Source organism: Oxyura jamaicensis, chromosome 12, assembly GCF_011077185.1.
Source record: "Oxyura jamaicensis isolate SHBP4307 breed ruddy duck chromosome 12, BPBGC_Ojam_1.0, whole genome shotgun sequence".
Taxonomy (NCBI): Eukaryota; Metazoa; Chordata; class Aves; order Anseriformes; family Anatidae; genus Oxyura; species Oxyura jamaicensis.
The window spans coordinates 3,809,249-3,833,548 of record NC_048904.1 but is presented as its reverse complement, the minus strand read 5'-3'; the positions used below and the strand labels follow the sequence as shown (position 1 = coordinate 3,833,548).

At 39.2% G+C, this 24,300-nt stretch overlaps 1 protein-coding gene across 13 annotated transcripts in view; it reads right to left on the bottom strand.

Annotated features, from left to right (window-relative positions):
• IQSEC1 (IQ motif and Sec7 domain ArfGEF 1) overlaps positions 1–24,300 on the bottom strand; it is a 336,457-nt gene that overhangs the window by 36,718 nt on the left and 275,439 nt on the right. For all 13 annotated transcript variants that reach the window (XM_035337514.1, XM_035337515.1, XM_035337505.1 and 10 more), the window contains 2 exons: positions 15,791–16,073; positions 10,920–12,184 (listed from right to left, as the gene is read on the bottom strand). In XM_035337514.1, coding sequence (XP_035193405.1) covers positions 10,920–12,184; positions 15,791–16,073 — 1,548 coding nt within the window. The remainder of the gene's footprint in view (positions 1–10,919; positions 12,185–15,790; positions 16,074–24,300) is intronic.

The window sequence follows — 24,300 nt, the reverse complement described above, 5'->3', positions numbered from 1 at the left end:
ACAGGATGGGTACAATGCAGCCATGTCCAAAATAAAGCTAAAAATCCATCTCTAAAAATATATCAACAGGAATCTATTGAAAGGAAGAAAAAAATAACTGAAAAAGATGCAGAAATAAATATTTAAATTCAATTTTCAGGTGCTGCATAAAGGGCTAAGGAATTTACCAGAAACTGATTAATAGGAAGACTTTAATAGGAAGACTTTTTGGATGTTTTAAAGCAACATTTAGGGAACAAATGTAAATGGAGCTTCAAAATAATGACTCAAAACTGTACATTTTAACAAGTATGCTTTTAGAGAGTACTGATCATACCCAATAAAAATGTTATCTTTGTGTGTTTCTGCAGAGACATTGGATTCCTCCATCCCTTACTGTAAACTGTCATCTCTTAAAAGGAAGAACATTTCAGGAATGAAGACTGCAGCAAAATTTAACACAAAGACAACACTAAGGTAACAGAAAAGAAAAAAAGACAAAAACAAGAAACAAACAAACAAACATGTCTCCCACCAAACCAAGACAACAGAAAATCCCTGCACATCACTACTGTTTCTTTTGCCTCCTAAACTTGTTTGAACAGGTGTATTTAGAAAATTTAAAAGGCATTACAGTTACTAGAAGGAGATGGCTTGTTTACTCAGCAAGTTCTACATGCAGTAGTGAGAGCGTCAATTCAGGGGAAGTCCATACAGCTTGCTGATGTGTATAAATCTCATTAGATCAGCAGTTTGCTGGCAGAGCATTTACAGTTTCTGAAGCTGAGGAGATGTTGCATTTTTTCTCCCCTTTAGCAGGTATGCAAATTGAACCTAGAAAAGTCCAAAAAAGGTCGGTATGTTTAGGAGCTTTGCTGATGTAACTGATGCACAAAGCTCTTTTTAAAAAATGGACTCTTGTCATATGGGGTAGAAGAGGAGAAAAGATTAGACAGGGTTATAGTACCAGACGGTACACTGAAGAGAGAAATGTCACTTATCCAAGTTATAACTGTACAAGAGGGGAAAAATAAGTTTCTTTTCATTAGAGTAAAATCCACATATATGTAAGTAGCACAGTATTTTTATAAAAACACTGCACTCCTAACATTTTTAGTGACATAAGCAAATTTGTAAGGAGAGAAGTGAGCCAGACACCTGTAATTCTGCATGTGTCATTATTTGTCTCAAGTCACTTTTACATGGCCTGAGGAACCACTAACAGACCATGTTAGGATACGTGCTGTTATAATGATTTATGTCATGTGAGAATTTGCCCCAAATATCACTAATCTGCAAAGAAAATCACCAAATAGCTATTGCAGAACATTGGGATTGCCAGTGATAAAACCCAGCCCTACAGCTCCACAAATTACTAAATATGGACTGTCAAAACCATGTCATCCCAGTCACTGGTTTGACATTTCCTCCGCTTGAAGTCTGTTTTCAGAGACACTCAAGACATGCCAGAGTTTGAGGAATGCTAGTGTACAGCAGGTCATGAAAAGACGTAAGGAAACCAGGAAAGCCACAGCCAGAACCAGCTCCTCTTGCTGGGTGGGAAGGGTCACAACGTCGGATGACTGACTTCCCGAGTCAGACAGTGGTGCTCACACAGCCCAGCGGGTAGCGCAGGAGCAGGGACAGCCACGCAAGCTGCTGTTTAAGCCACAAAAAGAAAGAGTCAGAAATACACCAGTGCGTGCTGCTGCTGCTTGTTGGACATAAAGCAACACCAGATTTCAAAAGTTAGTGGTACTTGGCAAGTGTGGCTTTGTATTATCCAGACACCCCAAATGTTATCTTTCAAATGGCAGGAAATAGTAGTTCTGCAAAAACACGGCGATGAATTTGAAAAGGGAATTTGACAGAGGAAAACTTTTAGCCAGACATTAGGTGGTAAGGAAGAGATCAGCACTCATTTAGCATTTACTGTTATCTACCAGGTGTACTGGTACAGCCAGACTTACTGCAAAACCAACAACGCGAACTTGAGGGCTGTGCTTTGGTGAGCCCTTCAGTGGCTGTGCCAGCGTTTGCTTCATCTCTTCTCTCATTCCCCTTGCTAACTTAAGACCCCTTGACAAACTGAACTAGGAGATGGTTTTCTTCTTGTGTTTTTCTTTTTTTTCTTTCTTTTTTTTTTTAAATCCAGACAAGCTCCCCACCTGGCTGCACAATCACTTGTATTAAAAAAGCCCGAAGGCTCATCGATTCATTGCAGTGTCTCCTCTGCGCTGATGCGCACACACACTACCCTGAAAGAAATATAAACAGAGAGAATCTCGCAAACAAGCACTACAAATGTTTCTTAGAGGCTCTCATCACTGCTAACAGAAACAGATCACAAACATGCTGCTGCCAAAGAAATCTTTTCATGCTGGGGGTGGAGAATTTAATGCAGCTCTGATGCCAGCCCTTGGTTTAAATAAATAAATAAATAAACAAAATCTTCCTTGCCTTTGATACCAAAGATCCCATGTTGGAAATATTTACAATTCTCACAAAACTAAGCATTAGCTTAACACTAAATTCCAGGGGTGACTCTCTTAATAGCAAGAACCTAAGACTTTTCTTGGTTACACTGAAGATGTCAGTTCCTTTTTAAATAGCTCCAGTGGTAACAACAAGCTGATTGAACATTCTCCTTAGTTTGGCCGGCAGCTACATTTTCTTCCTATGGCTGTACTTCATTCTTTGTGTTTGTTCAATATCCTATTGCTGCCACAGTGAGCTAGGAGAATCACTATGCCTATTTTAAACCTTCTGGGAAAGAAAACAATATACTTAAAATACTACCAAAATTAGTGCCAAAACAACTTGTAAGAGTTCACTCAACTATGCAGCAAGGAAAGAAAGGGACTGAAAGGAAGAAAATCAGAGAAAGTGACTGTATCTTCCTTATGTTACACAGCTGTCCAACAAAGAGAAAGAAGGATAAGCTGTAAATTGAGTCTTCTGGTAACTACAAGAAAGAATCTCTGGGTCAGGAAAATAAATAAAGAAACTGCACATTTCTCACAGCTTCTCTTTATCCCATGGAACCAGAGATGCAGTTATTCACAGTGCTTGGACAGAAGCCCTACAGGTTCTCCCCCAGCAGAGCTTTCTCCCCACTCAATTATGAAATTAATCTTCTCAGTCACTTCACCTGTTTCATTCAAGACCAAACCAAAACTCTTCCACCAGAAATGTGAAGGCTTACTTGCAATTACGCCGAATTACCTGGAGTAATGTCCTCTCAGTGAAAGTTAATTTATACTCCTGACACTAACATAAGAATTTGCTAGGAAGTGATCTCAGTGACCAGTTTTATTTCATGTGGGAGCAAAAGAAAGACAGGAAATTCTGTAGACATCTGTTTTCACATAATAACTTATCCAAACAATACTACTGTTACTTTCCATCTGATCAGTTTCTTTACGTGACCATTACCTAGCAAAGTGCTAGGAAACTACATTACACATTATCACTCTTACTGAATGTTTAGGCTTGCCTTAAAAGTAACACCTGAATCAGAGTTGATTAGAAAACTGTATCAAGTACAGGGTGTCTGAAAGTCAGCTAAAGGATCCGAGCAGAGTACGGCTGAGTCATTCTAATTAAGGGAAAGGAGTAAAGTGTAAAACTGTTACAGAATTAGGGTTTTTCTGTATGAGAGGCATCAGCCTTGGGGAGCAAAGCAGTTAGCAGAGTTAAGACAGCCTTAAGCTTAAGAACCATAAGCACTTCCAGTGCAGTAGCTGGACATGTCCTGGCTGGTAAAAACAGCCCTGAGTCATCAAATTACAGCAGATTCTGCAGCGCCTCATTGTTGCTTCTCTGGCAGTGGGCAGCCTGCATGGTGTTTTTCTTTTTTTTTTCCTCCTTTCTTCTCTCTCCTCACAAGAAAGAGAATGTGAAAGAAATGAACCAAAACACCCTGTGAGGATTTTCTCACCTTCTCTGACCCCATTGCATCTCTGCATTTCTCAAAGAGCATGGAAAAGAGCATGCAGCAGCCCGCAGAACAAAACACACTCCACTTTCAGGCAAGACATATGAAAAACCTGCTGGTTCTCTCAGAAGTATCTACCAGGATTAAGTATTGCTTTTGTGTTTACGCAACCGTGAAATAAGGCATTAAGATATGAGACATGAAGATGACTACCTCCTTAAAATTGAGGAGCAGTCCCGGTCTTAACAGTTTCTAGTGTCCCTGCCCTAAGTTCTCTTTCCACACCCTCACTCCATTTACGCATAACAGAAGTACTTCAGCTTCGATTTTTGCAATTCTGCTGATTGCAGATGTGAAACATTAAGTCGCACTTACTTTAAAAGGGGTACCTTTTACATTGGCAATGCAGAAATACAGTTCAAAGATTTTCAGATTCTTCATTTACAGATCCACCAAACCCCCAATCAGTAGACTGTTGTGAATCGTCAAAAGGGAGCTAGGAGCTGGTGCCCCCTTCTCTTTTCCTTAACTCTTTTTCTGAAGGTTCCTATATGTGGCCTCCCCAGCTCGCTATTCCAACTGTATGCCTGTGAAAGCAGCTGGCCGCATTTTTCATTCTCAAAATCTGGTCACTTGAGATTTGGGCAGGCAAGAATGAATTAAAATTCTGGCATCCAGAGTCACATCAGACGCAGGGCTGGGAGCTGCTACCCAGTCAAACTCCCCCACGCACAGAGTCATTTTCTAATGCACGGCCACATCCTGAGCACCCACCCAGGCATTGTTGGAGCAAACTGGTTACCGATTCCTGGCACGCAGCAGCGGCAGCGAGACGTGTGCCCAGAATATTTAAGGGCAGGCGGAGCTGGTGGCAGGGGATGAGGTAATGGCTCTTTTCACTGTTCCAGGGACATTCGCACACAGTTACCGCTGCTCATAGTGCAGCCTTTCAAAAGCTAGATTTGTTTTCAACATTTGGTAAAGTTTATCCTCCTTTTTAATGGCAATAAAGGGAATCCTTATGCCCATATTTGAAACCAGTGCTCAGGATACTATTGGTTGAATTCTTCCAGTTATACGTTTCAGCTGTTCTTTATGGGCAGGACAATGTATGCTAATCAAAGAACACATCGTGGAAAAAAGGAGGGGAAAAATGGGTCCTCAGGGAGAAAAGATAAAACACACATACAAAAAAAAAACCAAACATGCATGGCTTTTTTTTCTTTGGGTGTTCTCACTTAGGGCTAAATGTTTTTAGAAATAATGAAAGTCATACTAAGAACATTCTTCTCCTCTTACTAACTCCTCAGCATATTAGAGGACAAGCTACATGGAGTGCTTTGATTTTAATTTTTGTTGGAACTGTCTGAGGATGAATAATCTGCACTCCAGATGTTGCAACAGTAAAGTCCCTTTCAGCGTACACACAAGGATGGCAAATGGCTCTGTTGCAAAATCCTTAAAAAGTCTCCTGCTTCCCCCTTCCTATTCCTATTGAATCTTTCAAAAAAATCACAGAAAAATAAATTTGCAGAGATATTACAGCACAGTTGACAAAAGAAAATGATCAGTTCAAAGGTAAAGAGAAACCCAGCTCAATTTGATTTACACCTTCTTCCTCCTACTCAATCTGCATTACAAAGCCTAAGATCATCGGAAAAGCTTCCAGTAAGCCTTCAACTTAACATTCTAAGGGGTACAGTCTAAAAATACATGATTTCAAACCAGACATTAGAATGCTGAAAGGATGCCACAAGACCTAAGAAATACACAAAGTATGTTCAGCATCTTAAGCGAAATTCATTAGGCATGTGATCCATGTACATGCAGAAACAAAAAATCAGTAGACATAAATATTTAAACTAATGGCTAACTGTAACTTTATTTTTTATTTTTAATAAAACTGGACAATTTTTATGGATTTCAAATAAAGAAAATGTTTGCAGTACTTTCTGAATGTAACAGCACTTAGGAATCAATCTCTATCCACATACAAATGATAGATACACCTTTGTTGAACAGTTAAAAGTCCATGGAAAAGCTCACTGACAAGTCTGCCTTCTCACAAGCAGTACATTTGTAGCGCCTCAGATTTCCAACAAGAATTTCTCTACAAACTGTAATTTGCAATTTTGTATTTGGTATAATCCCTCCAGTACTTAGCAAATTCCTCTCGTATCTACTTAGTAAAATAAAGAAATACTTGAGTTAATATTTCAAGGAATCTAGACATGCTTAAAAGAGACTGCTTCAGGAATTAATATCCAAATCACGTCCCTAATGATTTTTAAATGTTAAATAAAATCATCACCACCACGAAATAAATGAAGCCAGTAGGTCTTTCAAGGTTTAGAGGTCAAAAGATGACTGCATGATACAAGCAGTAACTCACGACTTTTTAGCTCCATCACTAGCACCTTTGAGAGAATTCTGGAGGAGTGGGAACCTTGGTAATAGCCTGTTACGAAGGAAGTTGCAGAAAAATCTTCAGAACAGTAAGCTGTGACGGTCTGGGGACATGGGGAGAACAGTCCTCTATCTGTACAGCCAGATAACTGGCAAGGAGCCAGAGTTACTGCCACCAAAATGGTGGCACAAGAGCAGGGAGTCTGGCAATATTCTCCCTACACATGCACAGCTCCGCACAGAATTGCGATCTGCTGCTGCTGTCGGCAAAGCTGACCCAAGTGTAGGAGGTGTTTCTTCAGATTGCTGGGGTTAAACCATCCTGCCCTATTTAATCTGTTAGAACCATCAGTGCACTGGCAGCAGAATGGAACGTGAATATCCTACCAGATTGGGCTGCAATAACTGGTAAGCCTGGTATTTCCAGACTGCAGTCAAAACAAACACGAGAATAAAGTCACAGTCCTTTTTACTTTTTTTTTTTTTTTTTTTTTTTTTAGCAGCAGTCAAAAGCCCTCTTGAAGCCTTATTTACAAGCAAACTAGTCTCAAAAGTCTGGATTTGCATAGGCAGGGTTTGGAGCCTGCAAAATAAACCTTTCTAGGTAGTGTTTTCCTTCTGCCTATAAGCGAGGGATGGTTTCCAGCATCATTTCTTGCAGACTACATCCCTTTCAGACTGCACTGAAGAAAATGCCTAATTCAACACAGCTGGCCTCACCAAGCTTCCCTGGGAGCCCTTGAACTCTGGGCACGCACCTGCAATCCTTCCCTGAGGAAGTCAATGAATGGTAACACACAACCGGACACCCTATTGACAGAGCCACATCACTACCGCCATTCAAAACTACCAGCACATAAAGAAGCTGTTACTTGGGTGCAAGTTATTTGGCAGAAATCATTCTGTTTTAGGGATGCTATATATTCTAGTATACTGGACACCACAAAACATCCTTAAAAATGTGTGTTTCTTTAATCAACACTAAGGCTGCAACTTGAGTGCCAAGTTGTAGTTTGGAACAAATTCCATGATCAAGTGATAAAATTCCTAGAAAAGTGGCTGTCAAATACCTAAGGTTTTTTCTCTGCTGCCGTGTTCTCCTTTCTCCAAGGACCTCTGTGCTACTCAAGTTTTGCATAAAATGCTGATTAAAGTGAACTAGACCACCAGTTGTGCTCGACTTTTACTCCACCCCTAACTGGCTATTCTAATAAAAGGCCTCTGGTAAGAAAACTGTTCTCTGGCTTCTGAAAATTATTACTGTAATAGGAGAGACAGAAAAATAAAGCATCTGTTGAAATTTCAGCTGTGAGGATAGTGACTTTCCATGGTTTTGAAAACTCTATTCTTTCAACACCCCTCCTGAACAAAGCAGAAGTATTTACTCCACTACAATTCAGGCACTTCTTTAAGTTTTTAAATTCTCTGCATTTCAGCCGACCATGTACCGAAAAGAAATTACATGATTATTTGTCAATTAATGTTTGGGATCTTAATTTGCAAGAAAAATTTCAAAGATGCAATGAAATTAACACAAACTTGTAAAAGACATCCCTAAAACTTCCTCTGGTGGATTTGGAAAAAAAGCCTCGTAAGACGTAGCTTCACAGCCACTTCTTTCAATTCTGTGCGCTGTCCTTCCGCCTGGGTGGAGTGCACGTCCTCCCGGGAGCTCACTGCCAAGACCCACACTTCTCCCTGGCTTTATGATCGTAAATGTGTCATGAATGAGTACACGATCAAAAGACATCTAAAATGGGTCTGCGGCATTGATTCCAGCTCTGAAGAGCATACTAAAAAAGCATCCCAACACCAGGCGGGAGTGCACCGGGTCACATGGCAGGAGCACAAGCAGTTTGCAACACAGGACTATGTGCGTAGGCACCCCTCTTCTTCTGCCCTGTCGTGGGAGAGAACCTGGGAAGGGTTTGCAGAGCAGCCCATCTGATGTGCAGACCCGCTTCCTGGCCCATCCCTCAGCAAGTCGGGCAATCATCCTTCACATTGCTCTGTTTGTGAAGCAGCAGACTGCCAAGAAACTGAAATCTAGAACATGACTTTCTTTTCAAAAAATGTTTGGACATCCAAATGCTGTGAGATACCTCATATGCTAAGACCAATGGGTAATGTTACATGCCTAATGCTCAGAAGTTAGTTGAAACTATGGCAACTGTACAGCACATACCTAAAAGGAAAAGGTACGCTTTGTGTCGAATAAATCATAACCTGTAAACCCTGGCAAGTGCCTCAACCCAGTCTCTGTTCCTTCAGTTACCTCAAAAAATGCAATTTGCAGTCTTACTGATACACTCTTACAAGTCTCCTGAACTTTTTCAAGAATAAAGCTCTGGAAGCTTCCCAGCTACCTTTTGAGAAGAGCTTGCAGATTCATGCTCCATCACGTTCTGTGATGGTTTAATGCCTGACATTGCGCAGAGCAGAACTGAGGCTATTACTGAAATGTCACAGTCTCTGTGGACTTGAAGAAGAGCCATAATCAAAACCAAGGTACACGGGATATTTGGGGATTGTCTGAGCTATCAATAGAATCAGAGTGACTCACCAGAAGGTCATTAGACTCTTCACTTCTATATCAATCCTGGAGATAAAAATGTGGCAGAGGAGTGAAACAAGCATGCAGCCAATGATCAGGCAGTGACATGCTGCCTGGAATTCTGCACAGTGCTCTGTTTTAGAACTCACTTCTAACAAACTGCACGTCACCTCACAACCAGCCAATATATATAACATTTTTTATCTACTCTCTTTCAGGTCCATGCCGCAAGATCACTTAGATGTGTTTCAAAGAACAGTCTCTATTCTTTTCTATTCTTGATGTTTATTTTTCACTTTCAGCCTCCTACTGATATGACATGTGACATCTGACAATTTCCAATGCTCTCATTCATCTCCACATGGTGCTTGAGCACTTTTTCCATTCACCCTTTTTTCTTACACCCTCCTGCAACTGACTCAAAGGACTGTATTATCGAGCTTGAAGTTCACTGATCATTGACTGCTGAAGGTTTAATTACTATGTAAAAAATGAGCAAACACCAAGTCTTTTAAATGTCAGCCAGACGGTTCCAGCACCTTCCTCCCCATTCCACCTGCTGCCAAGGATGTTAATGCTTTCAAACCTTCTAAAGGAGCCTGCCCGGTCTACTTCAAAAGCTTTAAAAACTGCGAAGTTCCTCTGACTTCTTCCAGTTGGTTAAAAGCTCTTGTGGAGGCCTATTAAGTTTTTACAAATAGTTAAAACAAGCCTGAAAGCTTTCACAGCCAAACCTGACTGATCCATACTTAGTATTGTAACGCACAGCCTCAGGTGATGGCATCAAAAAACTTTAAATATCTCAGTGTTACAACACATTATTATAGGATGAACCACTGATCTATTAATCCAAACAACAAATCACAGCACTGCTGGCCAAAAGCGAGGGCTGAACTCATTCAAGCTGTAGGAAACCATGAAGCAAGGTCTACGGCAGCACACCAAATACCTCCTAGCTCTTCAGAAGCCACGGTATTTTCATAGAGAGATCCCGGAGTACTCTGCAGAGAATTTTTTAAAAAACAAACTTCTGAAAACAGTAATGTGAGCTGCCAACAAAATTGTAAAGAAAAATAAGAACAACTGGCACTTAGCATCTTTCATCTAAGAGCTCTAAGGAGCTTTTTAAGCACTAGTACCAGAATAGGTTTAAGTTTATTGTACCCATTTAGGGCAAGGAAGTTGGCACACTAGGTATCAACCAAGCAGTGAAGAAAATCTAAAGATTTCTCATGCCATCCACATAGCTGCGCTTATCTTCACATTCCAATAGTTCTAATAAGATCTGTGTAACTCCAGTCATGTGAATGCAGAGATTAAGTAGTATATTTTCTGTTACCCTCCATCATAATATTCAGTTTGCTACAGACACCTGGCAGTATCCAAGGAAGAAAGTATTTAAATAAAACATAAATTTATAAGCTATTCTATAGGAGCTTTAAACAACTCCATACATGGGAAAATTAGCAGTCAAAGGTGGAAATAAATATTTTGTGACAATGTGGTACTTCAAATATCTACTCAGTGTAAAAATATTCAGCAAAATGTTTTTTAGTATCAAAGTTTTGATGAAATCCATTGAACAGGTTTCAGGCCTTGCCTGAGGTAAACAGGAAGTTCATCCTCCACTGCTTGTCATTTTTAATGCCCATGTGATAAGTTTTACAATACCTAAACGATTAGGGCAGGAGAAAATGTTGTATTTGTTATACCCACAAACACAAAAAATGCATCAGAAGTAAACAATCGTATTTTTCCCCAAGAAAGAAAACTGATTTGTCTTCTTTAACAATTTACTACCATATTTATATATTTATTTATTTCCCCCTAAAGCTGTTCAACTATGAAGATGTGCATACATATATATATATATAAGTGTATTACTTCTTTAAAAGCCTCTATGAAAACACTGGGGTTATTTTTTCCACTGAAAAGCCAGTACCAGACTACCGTCTTACTTACATGATGCAAGTAAAATATTTCTTGTTCAGTGTCCATGTTTCTATCAAACACAAAGAGAAGAAGAGGAAATGTTGTACTTACTTGTTAAAAAGGTTTAGACCAATCCTATAATGGCGTTTCCTGATAATATCATTACTGAAGGCAGGGGAATCCCAGCTGTTACGAGTTTCTTTGTGGTATGTTTGTTTGCTCAAGGTTTGCTCCCTTAGACTGTCTCTAGAAGAAGATTCCGAGCTGCAATTTATTGTATCATTGGAGTTGGATGTGCTGTTGATGCTGTCATTGTCTCCATCAGAATAATCAGACTCTGATTTGCTTTGCCTGTTTGCTGTGCCATTAATAGCTAAATGACTATCGATAGGCCTTGGCCGGTGTCTTGCCTCCTGTTCCTCTCGGGATATAATCTTGGCAGGAATATTGTGAGGGATATGTTTTGGGCTTCCTTGCTGACTAGTGATTCCTCGGTCATACGCGTTTTGTCTCTTTAATGAACCCCTCTCTGAGCGGTCGCTCAAGTCCACTGAGCTGTCGCTGGGCGGCTCTATAGTTAGTAATGGTAGGTGATCCATTCTCATCCTCTGCTCCTGACATTCCAGGGAAGGGGTGCTCCTGCAGCTCGTATCAGTGTCTATCTTATCGTCCTTGTGGGTCATGGACCAGTACTCTTGAGAAGAGTTCACTGAGCGGAGCCTCAAATCAGATTCTGTGCTAGATGGTCTGTCAACTGACTGGGAAAGGGGCAGGGGTGGAGATAACTCCTCCTCGTCGATATACAACGTAACATCACTATATGAAGCTGTCATCTCATCAAGCTTCCTGTGATCCACATTGTGGATTGCTGGTTTAGTCTGAGCACAGCTATCCCTTTCCAGTTCACGACTTCTGACTTGATCTGGAGTCTGGACTTCATCAGAATGTAGACTACGGCAGTTCAGCGCATCATCAATGGACTCTGCGAGGGATTTCACTTGCCTGGAAAAAGCATCCTCCAGTTCTGTTATTGCATCAGCGAAATCAGTAGATGTTGCTGGAGACTTCATGGTAGCTGACTCTCCAAGGTCACCGCATTCAGATTGTACCAGAGATCCCAGCTTTGACCCATCATTTGTAACAGAAACTTGTTTTCCTTCAAAGTAAGAGCTGTGGACTTTCTCAGGTCCTTCAAAGGAAAACTGCATTCTCATATTGGACAGTACGATGCGTCTTGACATACGATTTTCAGACATAGAACTTCTAAGACGCTCAAAATTTTTGTTCATCTGATACTGGCGAAAAGCTGTTTGTATGGTGCGAGCAGCATGTCTAGTTATGAGACGGCCTCCATATTTCCGTTCTAGCATTTCCACCTGTGAAAGGGTGAACACATTTACTTTTAACTTGATGCATGTTACAACAAGGTCAATGCCTTTAAAGTATAATAAATATATATATTGAACTTTAATTTTCAGGAATTTTTCATAGTGCATACTGGTTTTGAAAGCAAAAGCTCAAAGCTCCAGACTAACCACTGCACAAATAATGAACCAGACATTTGCGGAGTCCCCCCAAAAATATATAGCTTTGTGAACTCTGTCATTTAAAACTAAGGTGCTAGCAACACGTCTGTGTGTTTAAGTGTTGGTTTTCACATGTTAGCATCAGCATGCCCATGTCAAAGCAGACAAGATAGCACACGGATGCAGTGTAATGCAGTCGTTCGTTCTTCATAGGGAGAGCTGTTCTGAAAGTGAAATATGGGTATGCTGCCAATTGTTATATTTTGGGAGCAAATTCTAAAAGCGGCTATCACTGTTCCAGGCATGTATCATGTTCTACATGGAAAAAAAAAAAAAAAAAAAAAAAAAACAGGTAGCAGTTTCACTCAGGCCTGATATCAAAGCAAAACTGAGCCTCTGAGGCCAGACACATCCAGAGAAGTTGCTCTGAGAAAATATCCACATCTGCAGTCTTCCTCAAACCACGAACATATTTTTCAGACTTTCTAAAGACAAATTCAAATCTATTTTCATTCTTGTAATTACACTCAGAGTTGCCAGTGTTTCCAATTAACAGAGTAAATATGCAAAATAAATACATTATAAATGCTATCAATTTAACCTGAAAATGACATGCAATGCTTTTGGAATACTCATTACAAATTTTCAAACCTTTCCTTCCACACTATGAAAAGCATCACTCATTTAAAAAAAAACATTGAATAAGATTAATAACTAGCTTTAATTACATTTTTTCCCAATACTTAATTACTGTTCCCCTGATTAGTCTTTGCTGGATCCATATTATTCGCAAACACAAAACATCTGTGACAAAGCAATATGTTTAGTACCACCCATACAAACATCAGTTTTCTAACAGTGCTTTTGTGCAGGTCCAGGCAATTTTTACATATTCATCCAATGATTCAAAAGTCCTTTTTCCTCTCTCACAAATCCAGATACCCTTCTATCATTAGACATAATTCTTTAATTACTCATCTACATGCTTGCGCACACAAACCCCCTCCCTGCCACATGCTTCAGAGATCTCTCCAATTAGTTGTTAAGTTCAGATATTGATGTGCAGCGCGGCATTATCCTCCTTCTGTGGGAGGAACTAAATGCTATTAAAAATATTTTCTAGTCCATTGTCTACCATTCAGGAACTCCTGGAAAAGTATTTCTTCCAGTGCTATTGACAGGTTCAGCAGTTCCCACTCCCCTGCCACGTTAAAGATTATCTTCTTTTTGGCTAGGTTTTTTAAATGCAAATCATTGATATTTTGTTGTTGTTCTAGGTGCAAAAATTATAACACACGATTATTGGCATAACTGAGGAGGGCAACTGCCCCGATGGGCACACATCAGGATTTCTACCGAGGAACTGCTCTTCTGACTACATCCAACTACCTTCTTTTAACTGAACTCAGAAAGCTGGGACTGATCTCTGAGCTAGGATTCTGAACATCTCTGAAAATTTATCTCTAATGTGTCTTTAAAATATATTTAGCCTTTCACCCCAGAGGGAAGTTATATTACCTGTTGCACGTGTCTAAGAGGCTATGAGGTTATTTGTAAGAAATTCTGAAGGTGAAAAAAAAATGACTAAGAACTTCTGTCACAACCCTGCCACTCCCAACACACATTTGCTACCAGTTCTATCCATAGAATACATTAGGTCAAGTGTGTTTAAATAAATGTAAAAATATTATTTTGCTGGACTAATCACAAAACTAATGATGAAAATTAATAAAAAAATAAAAATGAATTATCTGGACATTATTCTTGTAAGCAGGTTATTGTCATTCAGGTTTACACAGAAAATGACATCATCATTGACTATCATGAATTAGGGGAGAGTTGGTGGGAATTTTAATTGCAAGTGTTTTGGAACTTGCCTACATGATTTACCAGAGCAGTGATTGATATTTCTAATAAATTCTAATGCACATTTAGTGCACGTTGCTTTTAGGTAAAGCCTTGGACATTTTCCTAAATAGCTTAAGTATCTTCTGAGATTTCATCGAGAGCTTTTTCAAGAGCAGTAAGCAACTCTTAGGTAGCAAGCTTTCTTTATGTATCATTGTCACTTTTTCATTCTGTGGAAGTCCCTGGACAAATACAAAACAACATCTGCAGTCCTCATTCTCTGTCATACTGGCATAAAAGGACACATAGAATTAGCCTCTGTGGAATATCTGCAGTACAGGACACCTCTTTAGTAAGCCTAACGCTCTGTATTAATCTCTCAGGCAACATCTAGCATAAAACTGCCAAGGGTAGAAAAGAAAGTAACATTTTAGATCTCACAAGGAGATCAAATTTAATACCAGAGCTGGCATAAGCTAGATCAAGATTTAGGAACTTGGTATGTGCCCAGTTTGATACAGAATTAGGTGAGCATAAAGGCTAACCTAAAGTCCTATTTGCTATCCCTAATACTGGCTTCAACTTTAAGTCAGAGCTTGAGCTTTGATCTTCCAGGCCTCTCTGGACAACATTATACGCCTCTCCAACCTGAAATTTTAGAACAAACAGATTGCAAATGAAAATTAGCCCCTATAAATTTCACTAACTATGAATGAGTGGTCGAAAATCGGGACTAGTTTGCTTCCTGCAGAATCTGCAGAATTTTGCCTGCTTTCACATTGTCCATCTTAACATACAAGTTGGAGGGACTATGCACTATACCCCGATGATTCACAGCACATAAAATACTGTGTGACAAGAGAACTCTAACAAAAAACAAACATATGCATTGGTGCCTTGGCTATTGTTCATAGATCAGTAAAATCCAGTGCTTCCTTACGGTAGTAAGGTATTACAGCATTGATTTCAATTGTTAGATGTGGAAATCAAATGTTGAATATGGAAAATACATGGCAATAAACATCTTTCAAATAGGACTACATTCAGAATAAAGCTTAAAAGGAATGGCTGAGGCTGACTGACATTAATGTATTGCAGAAATGCCTTGTTAGGGACAAAGGCTTTGAACATTTACATAGCCTGCATCTAGTTCTTTGTAAGGCATATGGGACTATGTGGTTGGCTAGAAACTAATTAAGACCCTGAATTCATCCCACAGACATGAGGAAATAGCAGCAGTTGTAGGCTCTTCCTTTCCTTCAGGAGCAACAAAGATATCCAGATTTAAAAATGACTGATTTTCTTAGAAAACCATTTTGCATTATTACTTTCTTATAAACAGTACTAGTCTCAAGCATGAATCACAGTTCCTGATAGTTTTTACTGTTAACAGTATGAACGTAATTGTTGGTGTTCTTTCAGGGGGTAAGACATGGAAAGAGTTTAAAAGTTCAGAAACGCTCACTTTCAACTAAGTTGGTTGTAAGGAAAAAACAGTATTTTCAGTATTCTAACTGAAATGATGCTGAAAAAAGCTTTTTCCCAGCTGACAAACATGTTGCCATTGTCATAAATGAGGTTAAAAAAAAGAAAAAAAAGCTCAAATACCTGCTTATCCTGTAGGTCTGAAGAGAGTTCATAGCTCTCAGAAAGTGATCTTGACCTTTTAATAGCTTCTTCCTCTGCTTGTTTTCGTAGTATGGATGTCGAGTGCTGAAGTTTCGGCCTCCGAGATCTCTGTTGTCCAGGAGAGACGGAATACAGCCCGTAAGCAGAATGATCGTAATGGTCTGGGCTTATAGCTGAGCTGTGTGTTATCGGTCCTTGGTGGTAAGCTGATGGGCTGTCCAAAGACGTGCCAGTTTCACTGCTTGGAGCTTCACCCTCAACACTGGACAGACAAGGAAAAGACAGGAAAATCCTCAGGTGAGTACTGTATACCAAAATCCTCTGTAAACAAATAGCACAGTTTTGCTTTTGATGCTGCCATCCAGCACGTTATTCAGATTCACATGGACTACTTATTACAGGGTAATGTAGATAATGACATCGAATACCACAGTTTTCACTGAAATTTAAGCAAGTCTCTTTTCTTTTTATTTTTTTCCCCAGAGGTCACCTTTAGAAGGTTAGTTCAGCCGGAGAATGGAGATTTCAAGCATTATTTAACTTGATACATGCTAAGTAACTCACTTAACAACTGCTGTATAAAGTAAATGAAAACACTTCATTTCTTAGAAGACTTTGTTATGATCGTTTCCAAGTTATTCTACTTGAAAATAACAGATGCTTATTTGTATCTCTTTCCTTGCTTTGACAAATAAAAGCAATACTTTCTCACCACTGTACTACAGTTTGACACAAAAGGACTACTTTCACTTTACTCAAAGGAGATTTGGGATTTAATGGATCTTGTGAGCTACTATGTTTCTCAAACCTAAAGTCTGGAAAAAATAACTACAAGAAAAATCTCATTTATTTATCTGCTAGTGAGAGATTGCTCCCTTGGGATACTTTCGGCATGCTTTATAGGAAAGCATCCCAAGGGATGGTGTTTCTGGCTAATGAAAGTAAAATAGTTCCAGGTAGGGAATACACAATAGGAGCTATCTGGCAAATTAAATACTTTGTTTTCACATTAATGCTGCTACTGCTATGGTATAAAATAAAGAAAAAAAATATCAAACCTTCATATTAAAGGGCTGCACACAATAGGAAACATTTTAAAACTGAATCCTAGTCAAGCTTTATCTTGAAGCACTGATGACATTTTAATGGTAATTTCTTTTTGTTTGATATTTGCAACAGGACATTTTCACATTGCAATAGTGTACCCGCTCCCTTCCGCAGTAGCTCTTTTCCCCATTTAGCATAAATTCTTGCTATGTGCCTCATCCTGTGTACAGAGAGCATTGATAGAAAAATTTTGATTTTTTTCTTCTTAATCACTCAAAGACTTAGCAAACACTCCTTCACACATGCATAAACATCAGTGCTTGCAGTACTTCCTCTACCTTTTGTTTTAGGAACAGGTACATCAAAACTCTAAAGGCATACACAATTCCACATGCTCCCACAGTACCTTCTGTTTCACATACTGCTTTCATTCACATACATACAAACATAAAAAATAAAGCCCTTCTGTTGTCTCTCGGAAATGAAGTGCTATGATCCTTGCTACAGACACATACCACAGCAGTCCCTTCAGCAGTTCAAAGTACGGAGCGACTTCTGAAAGAGCACTCTGCACCGGACTGCAGTGCCAGGAGAGATCAAGGTTAACACTGTCAGAGCTCTCCTCGCCTGCACGCTGTGTACTTTTCAAAGTGCAGGAGAAAAAAGACCCTTCAATTTCTCAAAACATTTCTATAAACATGTAGAACTGAAGTTTCTCTTTCTTTGCCCATCAAAATATAACTCTATCCAAAAGGTATTTTCAAACATACTTTACCCAAGCTGGAAATATTTTCAGTCTACACACATCACTTTTTCCAAAAAGGAAGCTGACAGGAAACAAAATCCCTTTTGCTCAATGACACAGCTGGCTTTCAACTTAAAAATGATAAATTATCCAGAGTTTTGCTAGTGACATTGAAACTGTGTAACCATCCATTAAAAACAAACAACTTTTTCTCTCTAAAGTAGCCATTTCTTAAATTTATACTATTCTAAAAATGCTTCACAATCTCCCTTTAAATGCTAAAACATATTCCTCGCTTCTTCTGCTGAACTAGGAGGCCACACTATTTTCTACATACCAGGTTCCTGATTAAAATCCTATTTATAAGAACTTTTCATACACACACGGTGAATTTGTTTTCTAATCCAGTCTAAACAAATAGGAAGTCAGGAATTATCACCATTTCCCCCTTCTTAGGATCTGTGACTTTTTTGCCTTCCCCTCCCCTAAACTGTGACCTATTTAATAATAACCCTGCCACATTGATTACAATCTCACATTGACATCTTCATAATGATACCCTCAACGGATCACTTAGCCTTTTCTCGACAGAAATAGTACTGCCCTGATCAGGAAAAAAATTGGAAGTGGGTCTACCCAAGGTTCTGATTAAAGCTAGGGGTTTCTTCTCTGTTTTTAGTTTTCTTTCATACTTTTTCTAGGCAGAAATACGAGCCATGAATGAGTTGTACTGCTTGATCTCGTTTTGCTCACAGGCCTATTCCCTGCCATCACATGTCTGACCTTTGAAGCAGGGAAGTAATTATCTTTTACAACATGCAGCCTCCTGCACAGCAGCACAGCAGCCCTTTAAAGCAAACGAGAATGCAGAACTGGTACTAGGTATTGAGGGCTCTTTCCCATGAAGTCTTCCTTGTCTGTTAATTTAAGAAAAGCTGAAGCTGGGTGGATGAGAAATTGAATACCTTACGTGCACTGCAAAAACGGACAACAACATAACAACACTGACCCAGTCTCTAGTAGAATTAATAAGAACTTCTTAATAAAGGTCTCTGATTTGAGGCATCTGCCAGTATCCATACATGTCCAGTAAAATTACCGATAATTTCAGTACTCAGAGAAACTTACAGACAAATTTGGTTCATCCCCCCTGCAATTTACAACAGCGAACTACTAGGGAGAACAGTGATGCAGCAAGTATTCAATTCAGGAGAAGGCAGAGCAGTTGTCATTAACCTGCCATTTTTAAAACTTCAACTGCAGTGTCACCATCCCGCCTCAGCAGAAAACAGAGATTCGTTATTTGACAAGCTAGAAAAAGAGGAAGGTTGCTTGCCAGTATTTTACAGAGAAACAGAGAATGGAGCATCTAAATGGTGAAAATGGAAATTAAATATTTAAAAATAATTAGTACTAATAACTGGAACTTGCATGAACAAAACTTTAAAACACAGTCATAGAAACTTTGCTTCCTTGAACATCTAAATCATTTTTTCTGAAAGAGTGACCAGTACTGTCTGAAGCAGGTTCTTTTAATCAGAAATTGTCACGGGCAGCTTCTGCCTGCATAGACCTCAGTATGTACTACTATTAAAAAACAAACCGAATCAAGGAACAACTGGAATATGAAAAGCTGAGAGAAAAATTGAAAGAGACCGAGTACAGGATTTTTGACATATCCCAGTGGATATGTACACCTACTGGCAAAAAAAAAAATGATTAACTTTACTTTTTCTAACTAATATAAACCAGTATTAAGTACCAAAGATAGATGGATTGAGGCATTCTCTTCTCTTTTGCATCTGTGTGGCTTTAGACTTCCTGCAAGAGCTGGGCAACACACCACAAACAATTTTGAATTAAAATGCATCAACTGAGGTGAGATATGTGCACACACACAAGATCTGTTCTCTTCATCAGCAGGGCAGTGAGCTCGGGGTCCCCTGCAGCGCAGCGAGCTCCGCGTTCACCCGTGATGTGCGCTGAGCTCGATCAGCGCCATGCTCACAGCTCGCTGCTCTCTCTGAATCAGAGCAATACCAACGTGCAGGCAGTGGCTGCCACAAAGCTGCTTTTCAAAGCGATGTGCCTAGATGTGAAAGCTGAGTAACACAGAATGTAGCTATATCTTTGGACTAAAGTAACAAACAATAGATCCAAATGACCAAATGTAAAGTAGAGGCTGTTGCTAACTAAGCTGAGGTCTGCTCTGTTGGCAGTTGTTTTACAGTTACTTCCCACTATTTAGGTGACGAGTTTGCCTCAAGAATTGCCCAATAAGAAAAAGCTCTGTCTTCCTTCTTCCCTCTGTCTACTGCCAAACATCATTGCGTGGTTAGCCAGGACCAAACCAAACCACTCCTCTCTGGGCATTTCAGCTGCATGAATCTGGCAGGTCTTTTTGTCCCTGTGTCTCATTTTATACGTTCAGATCAGAAGTTGTTCCTTCTGATCACAAAGGCTGTAATTAATTGACCACTACACTAAAAACACCGCCATATTTTAAAACAACATCGTTTTCAGGACATTTGAATATTTACTACATTATTTGCGATCTATTTTTCATTTTTATAACCATACCTTCCTTTTCCTTCAAGCCTTATCAAGTGTTATCTGAGTAAAAGCAAATATCAGCACAACAAGGACATTGTTAAGAAGAGTTTCAACATTTGAACTTTAAACTGAAACTGGAAAGAATGATGAAGACCTAAATTTCAGTAAAGACCAAACCCCAAGCTTTTCCATGAGCATCAATTACCTAGTCCCACTGAGAATAACGGCCAAATGATCAGAGAAGCCACAAGTTTGCACCCATAGACACAAGCGTTTACCTGTCAGAGGGTAACATCAGTACCATCAGAAGCAAGGGATCACTGGGTATTCCCATTCACCCAGAAACCTCACAGTTTGCACAGTGAAGCATCCCAGCACATTTGCAGCACTAGAATACAAAGACAATGAGAACATATGCCTACAGAAATCTTCCAAATGCTGGAGCCAGTACGCTGTAGACTGTAGATTTTGTTTGGAACCAAAAGCCATTCAGCATGCTTCTAAATAATATAAATGCCAAACCCAAACTGCATGCGGTATGTTAAAATAGAACCAAAAAACCCTCTGAGTAAATATTTGAGAAATGCTTTTACCAATAAATGCTCTCTGAAATCGCTAGTAATTTTCATCACTCGTTCAGAATGGACTTTCAACAGTGCAATATAAAGACATGAAATTGAAAACAGGCTCTAACAACTGGATGGTACATTCATGAGAACCAATCCCCACTACATTCATCCTGTAAAAACATTGTTTTGGAAATAACAAGAAGTGTGACAGCATAATATGTTTGTGCTGTTACATCTTAAAGATTTTTCCATAGTATTTTATATCCTTAGAGGAATTAACACAAATTCAGAGGTACACATGAAATTCATCTGAATGGTGGAAGGTATGTACAAGTATGAACATGAGCATGAAATTCACTGCCAACTTACATTCTAGCTGATAAAACTACCACTCAGCCTTGCCATGGCACCGCACATGCTCTGTTCTCAAGGAAACAGAAGGTTTTTAAAGCACAACTGTTGTACAGTCTGGGGCCTGAAATGGCAGTCAAAACTCCAGGCAGCCTGCATAACCTGAATTCAGGCTGGACTTAATGAAGTATTTACACATTTATTTGTTACAATCGTGAAGCATTTGCCTGAGTAGTAGTTCATGAAATTCTTCAAATTTATCCTTTCTCTAACTTTCCTGTTCTTTCCTGAATTGATGTCACTAGTTCCCATCTTCAGGAAAATGGGGATAAACCTGGCTCCCTTTAAAACACTTTAAAACATATCTACTGAGGGAACAGTTCAGCAGCTGATTTCCTTTTTTTGTTTGTTTGTTTGTTTGTTTTTGTCCCAGAAACATTAACAAGTTAACTACAACTAAAGTGTCTAGATACCTAGGGACTCAAATGATAATTTATGAGATACATTTAAAAGCAAAACAAGAAGAGTGAAGCTATTTACATGAAAACCTCATTTCATAAATATGATTCCCAGTAAAACTTCTACCCCATTCAGAAATACTCATCCCATATAAGTAGGCCCGAATGCCCAGGAAGCAAGAAGTGCTACGCATCTGTTTTACACCAACTATATCTTCTGAAAATTTGGAGGTCAGAGAAGTCAAACTCCAACCATAACTCCTAATTATAGATCCCCCCTTGACATGTATCCAAATTCTCTACCTAGCTCAAAGAACGCAGACCAGAAGCCGCCGTGGAACTAACTGAGTAACAGACAGAAGCTCCACAGCAGCTGCTAGAGCAGCTGGTATGGCCAGACATTTCCAACATGAAGCCTGAAAAACACATCCTAAAAAAATGTTTAGGTCAAACCAAGGCATTCCACATAGGAACAAATCTCCACCAAAGTTAATAACTTGCTTATAACTCTTTCTTTACAAGTGCAACAAAGTCCTAATTTGAATGTGAAATTGTAAACCACAAACACACTAACTAAACCTATGACTCCCCGTATGCAAGTTAATCTGAACATAAGCATTCATTTGACAGAAGGGTGCACCCCGCTGCTTCAAAGCTAGGTTACATTTCAGTACCTGTGGTGCCTTCTACTATAAACTAGGAGGTGTATTAAATTAAAGCTCTGACGTATGCATTGTATTAATTCAAATTATTCTCTACAAGAAGTTCTTAATGTAACTTCTTAAAATGCAGAACTAGCCATATGTAGTTCATACAAGCTAGCTTTTTTAATACCTCCCCCCTTCCTTCCAATATTCCCCAATGGGGTGAGAACATTTGAGCAGAAGTATGTTATTAGCACAATTTGGAACTGATTACAATCCAGTCCTTACTTCCATTTCTGTTCTGTACTGCTCTAGTAAACAAAAGCCAATTATAGTAAGAACTTACACAAATCCCCAAATTCAATAAATGCAATAACATTAACAAACCAATCTACCTTCGAATATACACTGCCAAAAGTTCAAAGCCATTACGACAGACAGCAGTGTTCACAGGCATTGACAAAAGCTTTGATCCAGGAAAGAAATATTGACCAACTTGTTTTACGTAGAACACACTCTCAACAATTCAGCTGTTTCTGTTAGAAACAAATGAAAACTTTGAATATACATCAAAGTAATGTCCCAGGTAATTCATCTTACTGAAGTTATATATCATTGCACGAAAAATCCAGACAAAATTTGCATGTTCTCAGAAGTGAACACGAGTAACCCGACTGCGTGATGCTGTCACGCTCTGTGGAACAGGCTGCCAGCAGCACCCAGCTTCAGTGAAAGCACAGTCTGAGGACCACTGACAGAGCGGCCAGATCCCCAGACAAATACCACGATGTGCCCTGCAAACCTTCAGTCGCTTTCCGGTCCAAGTCCTGCATTTAAAGTTACAGAAAATCCGTAACATCTGCTCACTTGGATGCTACTGACACTCATTAGATAAGCCCATAAAAGGTGTTTATTTTTTATTTTTTTTAGAAGACATTTTGACCCACAATCTTATATGCTACTAGCTGTAGCACAGAACAGGGGAAGAACGATCAGATATGATTTTCTCCTTTCTGAACAGAATGTAGGAATTAATGCACGCTTTTCTTCTGTAGCAGAGATGCACACAAGCAAGATGAAAAGAGAGCCAAACAAAAATTTACCCTACTTCTTCATTTAATGGAACAACCTCTATAACAGATTTAAGAACTAAAAATACACTTTTGAAAAGAGCTTACTTGAGATTATCTTCAGCTTCCAGGGAGAAGAAGGAAGGTTAAATACCTCACATATCACCTTTGTCTAAGTCAAACAGTTGCAGCATGTTGGCTAGCAGACATAAGTATCTGCTACAGAAGGGTGAAAACCAAACCAACACAAAGCAAGCCCCTTTCCCAGTACCCACTTAATGCCTAATGAAGCGGATCTGCTAAAGGCAAAGATGTATTTTTTCCTTAATTAGCAGCTGGAAAGTAGCAAAGGAGCCTGACAGCATCAACGGAACTTGAATAAAGGCTACAAAAGTTACCTTCTATCTCAGGGAAAGATAGAGAATGCCATTCTCTGCTAAGCCGTGTTAATCATCGCACAACGCATATTTTTTTAGCGGTGACCATATTCCATACTTTAAACTAAACAAAAAATGGACAAAGTAATATTAAAAGAAGACTACAGGAATATTTTGAGGCTTGTGGCAGGAAGAGTTCTTAAATTTACCACCACAATTTTTAATTTTTTTAGAGGTTTGTCTTTATTGTCAGTTGCTCTTCTTTGAGTGTCAACGTAAAACATCACACAATATCATATATGCTTCAAAAAGATCTAAATCTGCAAAGGTCTACCTACTACTACAGGCTTTGTCTTGTTTCTCCTATGCATACTCTTACGAATAGGAGAAGCTTTATAATATCTGTGGAGTTTCTCAATGTAACTATGCTCGAATTTGACCTCAGCTACTTACTATTTGTTCAGATATATCACATGCAACATACGACATGCATTTAAGAGAGTAAGATATTAGAGCACATTCGACCATTTATAATATCATGACATGACCTTCATACAATGCTAATTTTAAAGGGAAAGATTTAGTTTCTGCAGCTGAGAAAAACCTGATTTGCATGCACAGCTGAAGCAGCATTTGATACAGTACAAAAATCCTTGGCGACATGCACCAGCCATC